Source organism: Nanorana parkeri, unplaced genomic scaffold (genome assembly GCF_000935625.1).
Source record: "Nanorana parkeri isolate BGI_ZX_2015 unplaced genomic scaffold, ASM93562v1 scaffold186, whole genome shotgun sequence".
Taxonomy (NCBI): domain Eukaryota; kingdom Metazoa; phylum Chordata; class Amphibia; order Anura; family Dicroglossidae; genus Nanorana; species Nanorana parkeri.
Window position 1 is genome coordinate 1,508,651 of NW_017306454.1, and position 18,577 is coordinate 1,527,227.

An 18,577-nucleotide genomic window follows, 5' to 3' on the forward strand; every position below is an offset into this window, starting at 1 on the left:
GCATTTGCGTTCGTATGTGTGTTTACTGGGGCTGTTGAAAATGTTGTTATTTATTTTATTACATTTTATATTTTTGAACTTTATCGACATATTTTACTACTATCACAAGGGGAGCATCTTCATGCAGATGTAGATGTTTTACAGGCACATGAACCAGTTTTAAACACAGACAAGTGTAGAAAGTTCCCAAGTTCCCCAGCCATGATTGACTGATTTTTTATTTCATCATCACATGAATGAATCTTTCTCTCTGGATTGCCTGGGTGACAGGTCCGCTTTGCACTACACATGACGCTGCATCGATGACAGGCAGCCTCCAGCAGATGGCGCTGCGCACCTCAGCCGGTCCCCGTGACGTCACTGCGGTGTCAGAAGTTGATGCATCAAATCGGTAAGAGGTGACAGCTATGAGTTTGGCGTCCTGTCACCCTTCCGATCAGTACTAGGCCAGTGACGTCATTACGGTTCATGTCCGGCTGGCGGTGGTGACGGCATGGAGCAAGCCTTGAGGGAACTGGCAGCTCATCTAGGAGTGTGCTCAGGGGGCCCGGGCTCCCATCTGGACGCCAACGACTGGGATTTCCTGGATATTGATATGGAGGATATTGATCTGCGATCGCTGCCCAGCTCCATCATCTGCTGCAACCTGGACACCAGCGTGTTCTATGATGGCCGCTGCAGGGTGAGTGAGAGCCGTGACAGCAACATGTCTGCTGAATGAGGGGGAGGGGAGGCTGTATGTGTGCTGCAGCCTGGATGTGTGTATAGGGGAGTGTACTGTATACCGGGGTGTACTGTATACTGGGGGTGCACTGTGTATAGGGGTGCACTGTAAACTGGGGGGGGCACTTCCCGTACACAGTCCCCCCCACAGGGAGTATATAGTGTGTATTGGGGCACCAGGTGCTATAACATTATTGGGGCTATTATGTATTTTGTGTACACATTTCAGTATTTGGCGTGTAGGTTGGGGAATGAATCTCTACACACATTAGTGTACTTTAGAGTTTTAAATGAATATTTTCAGAACAATTTTGATGTAAATCTGCGCACCTTTTGCACTGCAGTGCACGGTGGGTGCGTTAGCATATAGGTGTGAACGCTCCCCCTAAAACCTTGCTGGGTAAAAGGCATGGGCGGGGCCAGCAGGAATTTGATGGACAGCGGACCCACCTGATCAGAGTGTATGGCTCCCTCCTTCTGGCTGTCGCATCTCTGCACTGTGCGCTGCTCACACCATCCGCAATCTGTGCGTCCCAAGGTTTGAGCTCTCCCCTGTGCAGCTCCCCTACCTGTTATCCAGCTGCTCAGGCTCACTAAGTTGAATGCCGCTTTGTGCAGGTCCAAATTTTTTTTTTTCCACATTTTTTATTTAAAGTGACATTAAAGCCATAAAACTGCCACCCCAATGCTGGTGTAAGGACTTACCTTAAATTATGCCTCTTGATCCGATCTTCTTCTTCCTTCCTGTAGTTTTCAGGAGTCCCTCCAGCGCTGGTGCCGGTCGCTGATCCAGCGCTGACTCCTCTCTCTTCCTGTCCCACGGAGTCTGTGCGGGTGCACGCTGCCTCCATTGACTTAAACTGTGTCTCTCCTCTTCTCCTGGCCGAAGATCTCTACTGCGCATGCGTCCGCCCCCATGATCCTTTGCGGCCGCCCTAGAATCTTCGGATGGGAGCGTGCGGCGGAGACGCAGGTAAGTTTTTTAATCCTTTTGGTAACTTTTTAAAAAATGTTTTTGAATATACCTAAAGTATAGCTGTAGATTTATGCAAAAACACATGCAGGTTTAATTCTACTTTAACAATCAAAATCCACCAAATACAAACAGATTGATGGCTGGCTGAATTGCGATTCTACATTCCAGCCAGTGCGGCTTAGCCTGGCCAGCTTGTCCCACCGCCTGCATTATTCTGATGTGAGCCGCTTCTTACACTTTCCAGCCTCATCCAGTTACCGGGTCTGGCCAGCTTGGCCCGCCACCTTCAACTTCCCAGCAACATCCAGTTACAGGGTCTGGCCAGCTTGGCCCGCCATCTTCAATTTCCCAGCACCATCCAGTTACCGGGTCTGGCCAGCTTGGCCCGCCACCTTCAACTTCCCAGCCCCATTCAGTTACCGGGTCTGGCCAGCTTGGCACGCCACCTTCAACTTCCCAGCACCATCCAGTTACCGGGTCTGGCCAGCTTGGCCCGCAGGGCAGCCATCAGGGGGGTACGGCCGATACTCATGTAAGGGGATCGGGCAGCCTGGGGGGCCCGCCTTGGTCCCTTACATGACTATCGGCCGACGGTGAAGGGCGAGGAGGCGGAGGCCTGGCCCTAGCAGCGCAGGGCCCCAGCATTGCCACTCCAGCGGCTTCGAGACAAGCCCACCTGAGACCACCTCAGAGCCCACCATAGACAGTCTCAGATGGGCTGTGCAGTGTTTATGGTGGGCTCTGCAGGGTCACTCTCAAGTGGGTCCTGTGTTCAGCGCATCACTAAGCCCTGCGTCCAGCGGGGGGGGCCCGGCCTAAAGCCGTGTAAGGGGCCCCAACATTTCTGATGGCTGCCCTGTTGGCCCGCCACCTTCAACTTCCCAGCACCATCCAGTTACCGGGTCTGGCCAGCTTGGCCCGCCACCTTCAACTTCCCAGCACCATCCAGTTACCGGGTCTGGCCAGCTTGGCCCGCCACCTTCAACTTCCCAGCACCATCCAGTTACCGGGTCTGGCCAACTTGGCCCGCCACCTTCAACTTCCCAGCGCCATCCAGTTACCGGGTCTGGCCAGCTTGGCCCGCCACCTTCAACTTCCCAGCACCATCCAGCTGCTCATCTACCATGCCGGCCATGACAAGTTCCTCACTTGCCCAGAGCAATTCAGCCGGCTATTAATCAGCCATTACAGACCACCAGAGAGCTGATCATTGTAACACACAACAGGACAACCATATTCAAGCTAAAGCAACCCTTTCATCTCTAATCACAGCAATACATCGCTTAAAGGACGTTAAACATGAGTGCCATTCTACTTCCATTAACTCCATTGTTCACGGTTTTGTTTTGCAACACTCAGCCAGCAATCGAGTTCTCATTGCCAGTGATTCCGTTGGTTGGGGCGCTCCTCTGTTGCATTCTTTTTTGTCTGATTATACCAAGGACCTGTTGCCAGAAGGGCTTGTTTAATGGGCAGAACAGAGGGGGTCCCGGACCAGCGGGGGTCATGATTTTATATGTGATTTCTTGCTATCTATTACAAATTGATGCTTTGCCAGCAAAGAATACAATCCGGTTGATTTGATCTTTTGAGAATTTGTCTGTGAAGGTTCTCATTCATCCGGGTCATGGTATATCTGTAAAAAAATAAGTCAAGGCAACTGGACTTGATGTATTGTTGTTCTTAAAGATGTTTCACTGGACATCCAACCAGCTTTCTACATTCAGAATGACTTGTACAAAAAATTATCTGGGAATATATCTGGTGAATTTTGTTCCAATCCACATAATCTGTTAGTCACCACCAGGTGTTGATTGCATTGGCATAATTGGAGTCTAGGAGGTGTTAAAGGAGAACTATGAGGTAAGTGCTTTTCACTCACCTCATAGTTCTAGCCGACCTGTGACAATGAGACTGTCACAGGCCGGCTCAGTAGATCAGGAGGTGAGCGAACACATACCAGGTTCGCTCACCTCTCGATCCTGTCACGGCTCTCTGCCATGACAGGGGGAGGGGCTGGATTCCCCTCTCCCCGCTCCGATCTGCCAGCGCTGACTGGCGGAACGGACGGGGGAGGGGGCGGGTACAGCTGGCTCTGCCTCTAGATAGGCAGAGCCAGCTGTCACTCACATAGCTGGGCGGATCCCGTCATCTACGTCGGGATCCGCTCCGGCTGCGGCGTCTCAGTATACCGCAAGCTGTAGCTCGCCGTATACTGCGCTTAGGGTAACGGGAGGACGCTAGTTTGTGTCCCCCCGGTACCCTAAGGAGAACTATGGGGAAAAACACTGACCCCATAGTTCTCCTTTATTAAACTGCCCATTTTATAGCTACCAATGTATCTCTATCTCTCTATCTCAAACGATTGATAGAAGATGTCAAACGATTTGAATGATTGATGGAAGATGTCAAATCCTCTAGTCTTCTGATGTCAATTATCGATTGATTGATAGAAGATGTCGATGAAAGATATCAAATGATTGATGCTGAGGCTTCTTTATAAGGAAAATGGATTGTAAGACACTGAACACCTTTTGTTTGTATGCACATGGAATGTATTCAGCTTCAGTCGGCCTTTAAAGGAGACCAGAAGTGAGACGGTACATAGGCAGTCATGACTAAACCTTCTTTGAAATGCGGGTGGTTCAGATATTATGTGGAGCATTGGGTTCACCGAGCCAGAACAAATAAGAAGACCAGGAGTTCTGACTTCACTAACTGAGTGCTTGTTTCAGGTCTGTGAGTTGGAAAGTACTGATGCCAAACACAGCCAGGGAATGAGCATTTTTAAAAGGAAATTGACAATAGCAGCCCCTGGATTCCTCTCAGTAGAAGTTTCCTTTCAGTTGTTCATAGTACTGTTGTCGTTTGTGTGTTATGCAAAGTTCTTCCTGTAGAGGGCATCATCCACCTAACATATTTAGAGGTATATACAAAGCCATATGCAGGAAAAAGTTTTCACCTCAGATACACTTTAAAACCCAGTTGCACTCTCCCCGCCCCCTCCCGTATGTATTTCTAATTGGGTATATTTTTTAAAAAGGCATTCCTATTTCCAGAAGTTTTAAGTTTGGTCATGTGACACCACTGGGTCATCTTGCTCTTTGCCTTTTCCCGTATGCCCCAACTGTTTTTTGAATTTAGATCTTGGGACTGTTCCAGGATTTGTACTAAATCCTGGTGTCTCATGAGCCCACCTCTTGTCCCGGTGCCAGGTGCTGGAACATTCATTCTAGTACCCTATGCCAGTCTCTGACTTCTTGCGAGCATGACGCGTGCAGAGGAGAGTGGGGAACGTCTACATGGGTATGTCTTTGTTATGTAATGCTCTTCCTGTAGAGGGCATCATACACCTAACAACATATTTTGAGGTATGCTTCAGTCAAAGTATGTCTAAAGCTGAAAGGTTTTTTTGTTGTTTTTTTTTTTTTTAAAGATATGGATGAAGTAGGTAAATGTTTGTATTGGGGTCTCCACTTTCTAATTAAAGGGCCAGTTTACTGACTTTAACAGGACCAGACTGTGGTCAATGGGAGTAGAAAATGCCTCAGCATTGGTGGTTAGAGTAAATAATCCACCTGGCTTGGTGGTCAGTCATATTGCGCCATTGTTGGTGTCAGTGGGGGGAAGGCATAGTGCCCTCCTGTTGCCAGTGGGAGGAATAGTGCCCCATCATTGGTGTAACTGGGAGGAATAGTGCCCCATCATTGGTGTCAGTGAAAGGAGGAACAGTGCCCTATCATTGGTGTCAGTGAGAGGAGGAACAGTGCCCCATGATTGGTGTCAGTGAGAGGAGGAACAGTGCCCCATGATTGGTGTCAGTGAGAGGAGGAACAGTGCCCCATGATTGGTGTCAGTGAGAGGAGGAACAGTGCCCCATGATTGGTGTCAGTGAGAGGAGGAACAGTGCCCCATGATTGGTGTCAGTGAGAGGAGGAACAGTGCCCCATGATTGGTGTCAGTGAGAGGAGGAACAGTGCCCCATGATTGGTGTCAGTGAGAGGAGGAACAGTGCCCCATGATTGGTGTCAGTGAGAGGAGGAACAGTGCCCCATGATTGGTGTCAGTGAGAGGAGGAACAGTGCCCCATGATTGGTGTCAGTGAGAGGAGGAACAGTGCCCCATGATTGGTGTCAGTGAGAGGAGGAACAGTGCCCCATGATTGGTGTCAGTGAGAGGAGGAACAGTGCCCCATGATTGGTGTCAGTGAGAGGAGGAACAGTGCCCCATGATTGGTGTCAGTGAGAGGAGGAACAGTGCCCCATGATTGGTGTCAGTGAGAGGAGGAACAGTGCCCCATGATTGGTGTCAGTGAGAGGAGGAACAGTGCCCCATCATTGGTGTCAGTGAAAGGAGGAACAGTGCCCTATCATTGGTGTCAGTGAGAGGGATGATGCCCCATTGTTGGTGTCAGGTGGAGAAGGAACAGTGCCTCTTTAAATGGACTTGGCTCTGAATGGATGGTGTCATTGCCTCTTTAAATGGACTTGGCTCTGAATGGACGGTGTCATTGCTTCCTTAATTAGATAATGGCTGATGTTGTTGTTTTTTCTTTTTGTCCCCATCTTTTGTCCTGATCACTCCCTGTGGTAGTTGGCATCCTTGTCTTCTGAATGGCCCCTGATCTGAGTACTGTCTCTGGATAAAAAGCACAGCATGTCTGTACAATGAACAGTTTTGGAGGCATTTTAAGCTGCATACAGTATACCGTATCCTTCCGTATGTACCCGGCGTATATGACGACCCCCGATTTTCAGGGGATGTTTTAAGGTCTCAAAACCCGTCTTATACGCCGGCAAATACGGTACTCTATGGTTTAATTGTTTTATTTACAGTTGGCATAATAAAATATTAACAGTCATAAAAAGCACATTATTGAAGTTTATGCTGAAAAAGAAATATAAAAAAAACCTCAACACTTCATTATGGATTCTGTCAAGGCAATTAATGTCAGCCCATCCTACTTCTAAGTGCATTGGATAGCTGAGGGGTAAAATATCACTAAGCTGAGGAACCAACATTTCCGCCATTAAATATTAACATGATGAAGGTTAATGGATATTTGTCTTCTCTCCTTTCCTTTTAATTTACTCATTTCAGTTCTGCTTACAGGTTACATTTAACTCAAAAGTGATTGTAAGAGATGCGCTCTGGTCCCCAGGACGTGGTTTGAAGTAATAGAGATGCTGCATTGTTAACCTGTGACCAGCTATGGGTTTTGTATAAGGTGACAGTCGTAACTAGCCGGACCTGCGTGTTCTAGATGGCGGCAAACAACCTGCTTTAGATGCACTTTTATTACATAGCAATAGCAATTTACATCAGTCCCTGCCCTCAGGCTGGGTTCACACCTGGGTGTTCCTAATAGGCGCGTTTTTTGAGCATCTTTTTAGCACGTTTTTTAATTCAATGAAACGCGCGTTCGACGTTCGTTTTTTAACCTCCCTGGCAATCGGCCCCTACGCGTGAAAAAGAAGCTCAAGTACTTTTTCGCGCGTAGGGTGTTTTTCAGCCCGACAAATCGCGCTGAAATACGCCCAGGTGGGACCAATGCCCATAGGGATTCATAGGATTTCACTTCCTGAGTGTTTTTCAGCGCTTCGAGCAGCGCTGAAAAACGCCCAGGTATAAACCCAGCCTCAAGGAGCTTACAATCTACGGTCCTTATCTCACTCGCATACGTACGTACGTACGTACATACATACATACATACATACATACATACATACATACTAAGGCCAATTTAGAAAGGAGCCAATTAACCTACCATCATGTCTTTGGAGTGTGGGAGGAAAGTAGAGTACTCGGAGGAAACCCACACAAGCACAGGGAGAACATGCAAACTCCATGCATACAGTGACCTGACCTGGATTTGAACCCTTAGTCCTGTGCTAAGTGCTAACCACTACGCCCCTGTGATGCTCACTTTGAAACCAAACTCCACTGTCCCTCTCCTTTCCCCCCAACTATACCCCCTAACCGTCCCGATTTGCCCAGGTCTGTCCCAGGATTTAATCTAAAACCCAGGGTTTTGCTGGAACACTTATTCCAGCACCCAGTGCCAGTACCAGGCCTCCTGGGAGTGCAATACCCGCACAGGAGAATGGGGGAAATCTATCCTTAATTTCAGTTTCTAGTCATGCGAAAATGTCACATGATACAGAGTTGCAAGGGATGCCTGGGCCTTCACTTGCTTTACAGTGCATTGCTGGATGTCTGAAGGGATTGTGGACACACACACACACACACACACACACACACACACACACACACACACATATTACACATACACATATATTAATTAGAGGTGCACAGAAATAGAAATAAACAAAACTGAAAAAAAACATTTGTCAGGCCGAAACCGAAATTCTTTTTTTAAACTTTTTAATTTTGTTTATATTTATTTGTATTTATTAATTTTTGATTAAATATTTTTATTTTTTACTTTTAGGGGCTTGGGGGAAATATTAGGGATCTAAAACAGACCCCTGATATTTCCCTTTTAAAATAGAAAAAGAGATTGAGGACACAGAGCCCTCAATCTCTTTTTCTTCAGCCCCTGTTATAAATGAACAGGAATCCTCTATACTGAGTGTTCCTGTTCATTCATAACATGAGGACAGAGTATGTTTACTATATCCACAATCATGAATGAACAGGGGGTGATGAGGTCATGTAGATCACTTCCCATTCATTCATAATTGAGGATATAGTACACATACAGTACCATGTCCTCAATTATGTACGAACACACACACATTTTTTGTTCCACTGACATGGCATTTCTTTTTGACCCCTGACTGTGTGGTATTTTTTTTCTTCTCATTGATACCAAGGCCATTTTTTGTTCTTATTATTGTCAGGGTATTTTTCCTTCTACTGGCCTATTATGCTGGGCAATTGTTCTTAAACTGCCCCCCAAGGTCTGCTCAATTTTTTTCCCCCAATGACATTGGGCATTTTTACTTCTACTAACCACCAACACTGGGGCATTTCTGTCCCTTCCACTGGTAAGGGGCATCATGTTACATAATCCTAACCACTGAACTCCGTACACTTTGCTTGACTTAAAAGTTGGTGTTGTAGGCAAGAGTTTTAATAATGTTCTTCTTTAAGGTAGGCCCAGACAGAGAACCATATGTAATGGAAGGGTTGTTTGATATTTTGTCCTAAGCAGTGATAAACTCACCAAAGGGGCCCCGTGTAAGACCAATTTTTGGACACCCAAAAAAAAACACTTATTTGTCTTTAAAGGCTTACACACACAGGGAGAGGTCCCAGCAATCATCTGACTTGTATGAAGTATAAGTCCCTAAGTCTCATAGGGCATATGTCCTGCTGCACAGTCTCTACAAATGGAATGTCCATCCCCGGGTATGAGGTTTATGTGTGTAGGAATTCTATTATCTGGCTTTGGGGGTCCTAAATATTGCAGAGTGTGCCATTTTCTTTGCATCATTACACTGTGGTGACACCCCAAGATGGCGGGTCCGTAAACACTATGCCCTCCAGGAAGTAGGTTGAATGACGTTGGGTGTTGAGTATTTTTCTCCACTTGTACTGTTTTTATCCCTTTAAGATGTATTGCAGAAATCTACTGAATGTTGTTTTTTTTTTTTTTTTTATGTTGCCCTGAGGAGATCGACTTCCTCACAGCACTGAAAACCTTAAACAGCGCTGGCTTTAGTAACTGGAAAAGTGATGTAATTCATAATATTACCGAACACGTTCACTACTGTAAATTTTAATGACAGTTTCCAAACGGCAATTTTCGATCTTGTGAAACGTGACTTCATATACGATTGCCATCGTTAAACCGGAGAGGAGAGCAGGCAGAGATGACGAGCAGCGGTGTGAAGTGGTTGGGAACAGTTTAAGTAATGGAAGGACACATCACCCTCTTTCCACGTGTGTCCTATAAATCGCCGGCCTGGCTCATACGTGCTAAAATTAGCGGAATATTTCATCAGGGAAATATAATCATTTGCTGTTTTTAAAAATGGACGCTCTGGAAAGATGATGGAGAACGCCTGAAACCTTGACATTGCCATCGATTGAAAGACCATGTAGTCCGGCTAAGGCAAGTATCTGCTTATACTCATCAAAGTGGACCTGTGTCCTGCCAGATAGTAGAGGATCACAATAGGGAAATATATATATAATATTAAATACTAATAAATAGGGATGTCCCGATACCGATAATAGTATCGGTATCAAGGCCGATAGCAGACATTTTCACGAGTACTTGCACTCATGAAAATGCCCAGATTCTTAAGGCCGATACCGGCCCTTTAAATTTTCAAACAGAAGCGGCCGTCTGAGTTCCTGCGCTTGTGGGGACCTCTGCAGCCTGCTGGGGGCCTGCAGATAGCTGTCCATGGCAGTGCCTGTCCGGTTCTTTATCTCCTCTTTCCCGGCGCAGGCACTGCCATGGACAGCCCAGGGGGCGGAACTACCACCCCAGGGCTAGAAGCTAGGGGTTCCCGCCGCACACTGACTGGGAGGACTGGGCCGGGAGATGGACGAAAGTCGTGGGGCCCAGTCCCAGAGTCGGCCGGACTGTACGTGGGGGAGGCTGGGTCCCGACATCGCATGTGAGGTGGAGTGCCCGCAGAGCCACTGCAGATGTCCACGTCGCCCGGTGGGATCGACACGCAGCCTGGTGAGAAGAAAAAGCAGTCCCCAAAGCAGAATACTATTCTGCCTTAGGGACATGTTTTCTGCTGTGGGGACATGTATTCAGTTCTGGTGACATCCATATTTATCCCCGCTGAGAAACTGCCCTAAAATCATAATTCTGTGTTTTAGAAAAAAAATGTCACATGTCCTTTTAAGAAAAAGTATCGGTAATTGGTATCTGCAAGTACATGAGGGACAGTACTTGTACTTAGTCTTAAAGTGGCATTGGGACATCCCTACTAATAAATAGATACATGTAATGATAGTATTCAATCTATGAATCCCTATTTATAATTATAATTTCTCCACCTATTAGATGCAGACCAAGCTGTCCAGCAAAAGTTAGCCCGTTACAGCGGCAGGGATACTGTAACACACTGATAGGGGTGCAATGGTCAACTTTTATTACTGTTTAAACCTTTTTTCCAAAAGAAAAAAAAATTGTTGCTGTAACTGCGTAAGGAGAGAGTCCACGCTTTAGGAAAAAATAATAATCTCGCACATATCAATGAAAGAAAAAATGTGCAGTCATTTAATTTTTTGCATTGAAGCCTGCAAAGCATTGCAACCGTGGTTGGTGGACAGCAGGTGCAATGCACAGGCTACTGCAGACTCTTCCTCAAGCACCAGGTTTCTACTAAGGTACAGACCTACCTTGTGATAGGGGGCTGGAGGAAGTTATCAATGGACATCTTGTACGGTGACGTTACCACACTTTACCACTCCATTGAGATCTACCTGTCCCTCTGCCACATGGGACTTGTAGTCTTCCATCCACAGATCCTTGTGCAGACTGAGCCGCACTGAATTCAAAAGATAATCGGTTGCTGTGAGGAGAAGACCCCCTGTGTAAGTAAGTGGATGGGGTGATTTTTGATTGGGGGGCTGGGGTCTGTGACCATGTTTCAGGGCTTGTTCACACCAAATGCGGTGCGTTCCAGAGCCCGCAGTGCGACCGGGCGCGTGGCAAAACTTTGCCTGCGTTCTGTTCCACTGCAAATGCAAAAAATAGAGCAAGCAGCATTTTTTGCATTTGCAGTGGAACGGAACGCAGGCAAAGTTTTGCCACGTGTCTGATCGCACTGCGGGCGGGGTCACTGCGTGGAAGCGGTGCCATTGAATTCAATGCACCGCCACGCCCCCTCCCGCCCCAGAACGCAGGGGGAGGTTTTGTGAAGCATTGCGGTGCGTTCCAGCAACTACTGCTCTTGAACGCACCTCTTTTGGCGTGAACAAGCCCTCATGCTACACTCTAAATATGGGTGTTGAATAAAACATGGTCACCCGGTGACAGTATTTTCCGTACTATAAGGCTGAATTTCACTGTTGCAGTACATTTAGCATGTGCGTTAACATGCTTTGTGATAGTGCAGACCATTCATTTGCTTGTGCTTCCTAACACACCAAAATGCACCCAAAAGGGTGCATGCACTATTTTTTTGTGATGCAGTGCACCACAACGAATGGTAGAGCATTACTCTGCATTGTGGTGCCCTGCATAGCAGGAAGATTGATCAGGTGCATTGGGTGCGATTAGGAATGAATGGCACCGCAGCGCACCGACACACATTTTTGCACATTGCTGCAGTGTAGTCGCGTGAGCTTGGCCCAATTGAATGCTCAAGTTACCAAACAGCTGTCTGTCGTCATGTTGTACATTTTTAAAATGTCTCGCATTTGAAGTGAAGCTTTAGATTACCCTCTTTATATTTAATGTATGGTCTGACCACACAGAGAAGTCTATTGCTTATTAGGGTCTGGGCTACCATAAGACTGATGTCACACAACCGGCAAATCTGCTACCAGCAGGATCGCTAAGGGACCGCCTGTCTGTCCATATGGAATTGCTCCCTTGCTAGCCAAGGCAGCGAGATGTCTCTTCCATCGCTAGCCATCATGTTTGGGGCCAGAGAGGTAGCTGTTCAGCTGCCCCGGCTAGCGATGGAGTGATTACTGGGGATTTGTCACTAGCAGCGGAGTCGTCCATGTTACATTAACCTAAACCTGCCCACTGTATGATTTTCCTCATTCAGCCCTGCAGACCTTACTCCTCTGTAGTGAATACAATGGAAGACTCAGGACCTGGCGTATCATGTGACTGCGGGTTTAGCAAGTAAAAGGGGCTTTTAGCTTAGGATGATTTTTTTTTTTTTGAGACTAATGGTTAGCTGCAGAGGCAAAAGTTTTGGGGAGAAGATTAATGCTTGGAGCTTTAAAAAAGAACTCGGAGAAAAACTTACCCTTGCAGTGTCTACCCCAGCACTGCAAGTGTTAACTGCTCCTTTTGTCTAGGAGGCTCAAATGAAGCCGATTCACCTGCTTCTTGGTCCTGCGGTCATATATCTCTCCCTCCACTCCAGCTATGGAACGTCATTTGGCATCCTCACATCTAATGCAAGTCAATAGACCTGAATAAGATGTGATGACATGATCGGTCTTTCAGATTAGACGAGGCTGCAGGGACCATCCTAGTAGCCCTGCAGGACCCAGGATCGTGTGAGGATGTCTGCTTTATTTCTGGTCTAGACAGAAGAATCACTTAACTCTTGCAGTGCGGGGGGTCGCACCACTGAGAGTAAGATTGTAAGGGTAAGTTTTTCCCAGATTTCTTCTTCAAGGATTGTAATTGTGACATACATTGTGTTCTGTTTTTTATGCATTGTCTCTCCTCCCACATCGCTCGCTCAGCCTCCTGTGACAGCGTGTCCAAGAGGAGAGCGGGTACAAGCAGTCAGTGATCGCTGAGTGTTTGTAGATAATTGAGGACATGGTATGTGTACCATATCCTCAATTATGAATGAATGGGAAGTGGTCTACATCACCTCCTGTTCATTCATAGTTGTGGTTATAGTAACCATACTCTGTCCTCATGTTATGAATGAACAGGAACACTCAGGATTCCTGTTCATTGATAACAGGGGATACAGAAAAAGAGATTGAGGACTCTGTGTCCTCCAATCTCTTTTTTCTATTTTAAAAGGGAAATATCAGGGGTCTGTTTTAGATCCCTAATATTTCCCCCAAGCCCCTAAAAGTGTGTGTGTGTGTATATATATATATATTAATGTGTGTGTTTGCTTTTTCCTCCACATACATTTAGAGGTGGGTAGTCCAAGCTGTCCAGCAATATGACAGGAGTGACCAAAATTTGGACAAACCTAATATTATGTAAATAAACTACTTTCTGTTATCAGTATCCCGTATTGTTCCCAGCATTGATTGAATTTTGCTGTAGGAGAGCCAAGTTTTCATATTAGTCTGGAGCCACCCAAATAATTTTCTTTTTTTTTTCCTGTTTATGGCTGGGTTTTTTTTGTTTTTCCCAGGACAGGGAATAAGATATTTGAGGCATGATTAGGATGAATTGTGGAAAGTTTGTTCATAATATAGAGGTGGAATCTCGCTGATGGAAGGCTGGTGGCATCACGAGCCCCCCCTCCACTCCGGTCGTTCACCTTCTATTTTCCTCCTTTCCACTGGCCAGCTGTGTCTTTGTGCTGACAATTCTTTTTCCACTTCCTCTAATCTGGAGTGAAGGTCGGGTCTCTATAGGGAACTTGGTGTTTATTTTCCATCCAAGAGATTCATTGACCTCTCCCAATCTTCTGGACTCTGCCCAGATCATGTTTTATACTGTCAATCGTTTTACAATTTTTTTCCATCTGCAGCCCATAAAACAGACAAACAAGGATGAACGACCGACAGTCATCTGAAGAATGAGCGGCAACGGAAAAGTACAGAAATCGACATATATTGTTGTGTTTTCAACAAGATCTTTAAAGGAGAACTATGAGGTGAGTGCTTTTCACTCACTTCATAGTTCTAGCCGACCTGGCTCGCGGTATACTGAGCCTAGGGTGACGGGAGGACGCTAGTTTGTGTCCTCCCGTTACCCTAAGGAGAATTATGGGGAAAAACACTGACCCCATAGTTCTCCTTTAAATCAAATAAGTGTCCTTTTGATCTGCGTATAATGCCAGCTCCAGCAACCTGACATAAAAAAGAATAATAAGGTTTATTTTCTAAAAAAATTGGTCTATATGACCCGGTGCTGGACAAATTCATATAGAATTCAGGAGCCAGTCCTTCCAATCCAAGAGCTAGCTGGATATTTTTTTTTTTTTTTTAGAAGCAAGCTCCATTGACAACTAGAGAAAATCTGAAAAGTTAGGAACCAGCTATAACTTTTAATAAACATTGGCTACCTGGTTCCTCAGACTTGTCCGGCCCTGATTTGACCCCTAGGGATAACCATAATTATCTCCTTCCCACCCTTCTTCTCTTAGCCATTCTTTTTTTCTTTACATACATATGCAATCCCTTTTTGTGTTTTCATTTGTAATGTTGCATTTAAAGAAATAAAAAGTGGCAACATCATTGTAGTATCAACTGAGACACATTTTAATTTTAGCTATTCTAACACAAGCTGCTTTAAAATGATCCTCATCAAGCTAGAAAATGTAGGGTTTTGTTTCCTGTTTTGTTCCATCCTTTAGTCTTTAGGTTTCATTTGGAAAGACAATGTTGCCAAATGAAAGCTTAGTTTGTCTTAAGTGACACCAAACTCAGGAGTTAAATCTAACAAATGTATTCAAGTACCTGAACTATAACAGAAATGTATCTTATTTGTCTATCACTCGGCTGTAGATCCTCAAATCATCTCTGAATTGGTGCTGTCACTGTCCTTCCTTCTGGAGGGGGGATACTTTTTTCCCCCCATGTGTGTTGTAAAGTAGTCACCGCTCCAAGCTCGCTCCTGTGATGGACTACAATCTCAATACAAATTAGTAAACTAAACATGAGATAGTCCATTACGGGAGTGAGCTTGGAGCGGTGACTACTTTACAACACACAGGAACTATGGGGAACAATAGTAGCCACCCTCCAGAAGGAAGGACAGTCTCAGCACCAACTCAGAAATTATTTGAGGATCTACAGCCAAGAGATACACAAATACATTTCTGTTAATAGTTCAGGTACTTGAATGTGTTTAAGATTTAAAGTGACACTAAACTCAGGAGTTAAATCTAACAAATGTATTGAAGTACCTTAACTATTAACACAAATGTATCTTATTTGTGTGTCACTCGGCTGCAGATCCTGAAACCATCTCCCTGAGACCAGATCTGCATGCGTTTCTGCACACGCAGTGTGTTATAGCGTGTTTTTTTGACGCGTTCAGGGCCGTTTTTTTCTAGTTTAAAATGGGCTTTTAGTGCGTTTGCATGCGTTGCAGAGCAGGTTTTTTTTACATGCTCTGGAACTGAACGATGCGGTGTGAACTAGAGCCCAAAATACCATTGGAATACATTGAATGCAGTTTTGATCCGGTCTGTAACTGCTCTGCTCCTGGAACGCGCTAGCCCTGAATTGGTGCTGACGCTGTCCTTCCTTCTGGAGGGGGGCTACTTTTGTTCCCCATGGTCCCCTTGTGTGTTGTAAAGTAGTCACCGCTCCAAGCTCGCTCCTATGATGGACTACAATCTCAATACAAATTAGTAAACTAAACATGAGATTGTAGTCCATCACGGGAACGAGCTTGGAGTGAACATGTTTAGTTTACAAATATGTATTGAGATTGTAGTCCATCAAAGGAGTGAGCTTGGAGCGGTGACTACTTTACAACACACACAGGGACCATGGGAGACAAAAGTAGCCCCCCTCCAGAAGGAAGGACAGTGTCAGCACCAATTCAGAGATGATTTGAGGATCTACAGCCGAGTGATACACAAATAAGATACATTTTTGTACTTGAATGTATTTTTAAGATTGAAGAGATTATTGTGCAATCAGAAGGGCCGTAGCTGGAATTTAAAAATAATTTCCATAAGGGGCTTCCCGGGAGGTGAAGTTTTGGAAGCAATATCTCTCTTTTTGAGTAGGCCCAGCCTCCTTGTTATTATGGCATATGAGTTTATAGCATGTTGTATATTTCCCAAGTGAAGAAAGTAGCCGAATATTTTATAACACAGACAAAACCTCGAGTCCACACCTAATCCTCTTGAACAATGCCAGCAGCTGCCAAGAGCGAGACACTCCAACAAAGGGACGTCTTTCCATCCAGGTGCCTGCGGCCTCCAGACACTACACTTACATAACCTAACCTCAGCCCCACAGAACCCTGTCATTTGTTTTTTCCATTTACTTATAAGAAGCTGTGCCAAACAAAAGCTTATAGCGGCGCCCTGCCCATCCTAGCAGCATATTTTCCATTGACACGCCTCGGATGAATCTGGTCTCGTGACGATGACCTCATGGAAAAATGTCATTCGCCACTTTCAGAGCTAAATTGCAATGCATGTTACCACTTTGCACCTTGAGGAATGTTCGCTGGAATCCAAAGAAATGACTCCAAATGATATTCCTAAATATCATTTGATTTAGAAGCAGATCCCTGGCCAGGCGTTAAAGGGAACCTGTCAGTAAGGTGAACACGGAGGCTGCCGCTACTAATCTCTGACCCGGAACAGGTATGCAGATCAGGACTTTGATATTTGAGGTGCATGCTTGTTCTGGGGCAATTAAGAAAGTCTTGAAGCCAGATGCTTAGCATAACAAAAAAGACGGCTAGCCTCCCAGGGCAGCCATAATTATTTGCCAGGAGAGTCATGAGGTGCCCACATCTGGTCGCATCCTCTTTGGTAAAAGGACTACAAGATGGCTAGCTTTGCATGAAAATCATGCACCAGCGCCTTTAACGGAAATCGCATGACCAAATGTCAGCATCTGGTCACGTGTTCTTAGCCTAAGGGGCTTAAAGAATAATGCTGAATGGCCAGCTTTGCCAGAACATCACTTTCTGAGCGCCTGCAGCTGAGATCATGGGATTTGTAGTTTCACCACAGCTGGAGGGCCGGAGTTTGGCTACCACTGCACTAGACAGACTTCAGTGCCAGAGCTTCATCAGTTACTGGTGGAGCTCACCATACCGCATTAGTATTGGCACAGTGCTATGCATCAGTGGTCAGAGCAGAGGAATAATGATGGGCAAGAACCTGTCCTACCAATAAATAAAAGTTATATATAATGCTGATTTACTAAAATCTTATATTATTGTAATAATAAATGGTGATCCTGCCATAACAGTCCTTCCTGAAGCACTTTCTGTTATAGGGAAACAATGCTCTGCTCGTCCCAATTGTGCTCCTGCGTGGTCACCCCGTACCATGGAGTGGCCATTTCAACACGCATTACACAGGCAAGGTTCCCTGTTGTCACCATCAGGAAATCTGCCCTGAGAAAAGCCGTGCAGGCATTGCTGGAGTGCATGTAGAGAGAAAGTGGCTGCAAAGAGGTTCCAGGAGATCATCAGCATTGAGATGCAACAAAGGCTGAAAAAATTAGTACAGAAGTATTTTATTTCTTTTTAGATTTTTTTATGATAGACGCTGTTTTGCAAACTAAAGGTCATTCAGTTAGGGTTTATATCTACTCTCTATTCATACTTTTGCACCCATTCACTGATCTGAATACGTTTAGTAGGGGTTTCTGATTGGTTTGCACCTCCAGCCACTATTTGACAGTCGCCTCCCCTGAGGTGTTAGACAGACATCTACCACTTAATTGCAATGGGCACTAAAGAGCTGATGAAGCCAATCCAGCTCACTGATGGGGAGTAACGAACAACTACATGCAGGCCTTAAGGGCATCTAGAGGAATCCGGCCCAAAACTTGTAATCTGAACATGCGTTGGAGTTCTGTTATGCGGCCAGTTTAGAGGCAAGCGATGCTCTTTAATGAAAAAGCACCCCGGTGCACAAAATGTTCCGTGTCATTCAATATAATGGAAACTAGACCTGAATGGAACAAGCATCTTCAGCCATCTATTTATATTTCCATGGCTGGAAAGATCATATGGAAATGGGCTGTAAATTTGTCTTAAAGTGTATGTCAGGGCAAAAAACCCCCAACATATGCATTACATCTCTGCAGTACATGCACAATTCCCCATGTGATAATCATTTAAAGACCCCGCAAGTGCACAAGTTTACCTGCCAGAAATGCACTCGGCTCCCACGTCCTTGTGGAGTGATAACACAGCATTTTTCCCATCTCAACAACATAAGACCCCATTTACAGCGGGGCGGTTTGGCCGCACGGATACGCCGACATGAACGATCCCCTACAGTGCTATGGGGAACGTTCATGCAACCGTGCGATCTGAACCGCAGCCCCCCCCCCCCCCCCCACCCCCCCCCC

The 18,577-nt window shown here is 45.6% G+C and overlaps 1 protein-coding gene across 1 annotated transcript in view; it reads left to right on the forward strand.

The window, feature by feature from the left end:
- The first annotated feature begins 382 nt into the window (after positions 1-382).
- RCAN1 (regulator of calcineurin 1) overlaps positions 383-18,577 on the forward strand; it is a 75,943-nt gene continuing 57,748 nt past the window's right edge. The window contains exon 1 of the mRNA XM_018555141.1: positions 383-682. Within this exon, the coding sequence (XP_018410643.1) occupies positions 494-682 (189 nt within the window). The 5' untranslated portion in view covers positions 383-493. The remainder of the gene's footprint in view (positions 683-18,577) is intronic.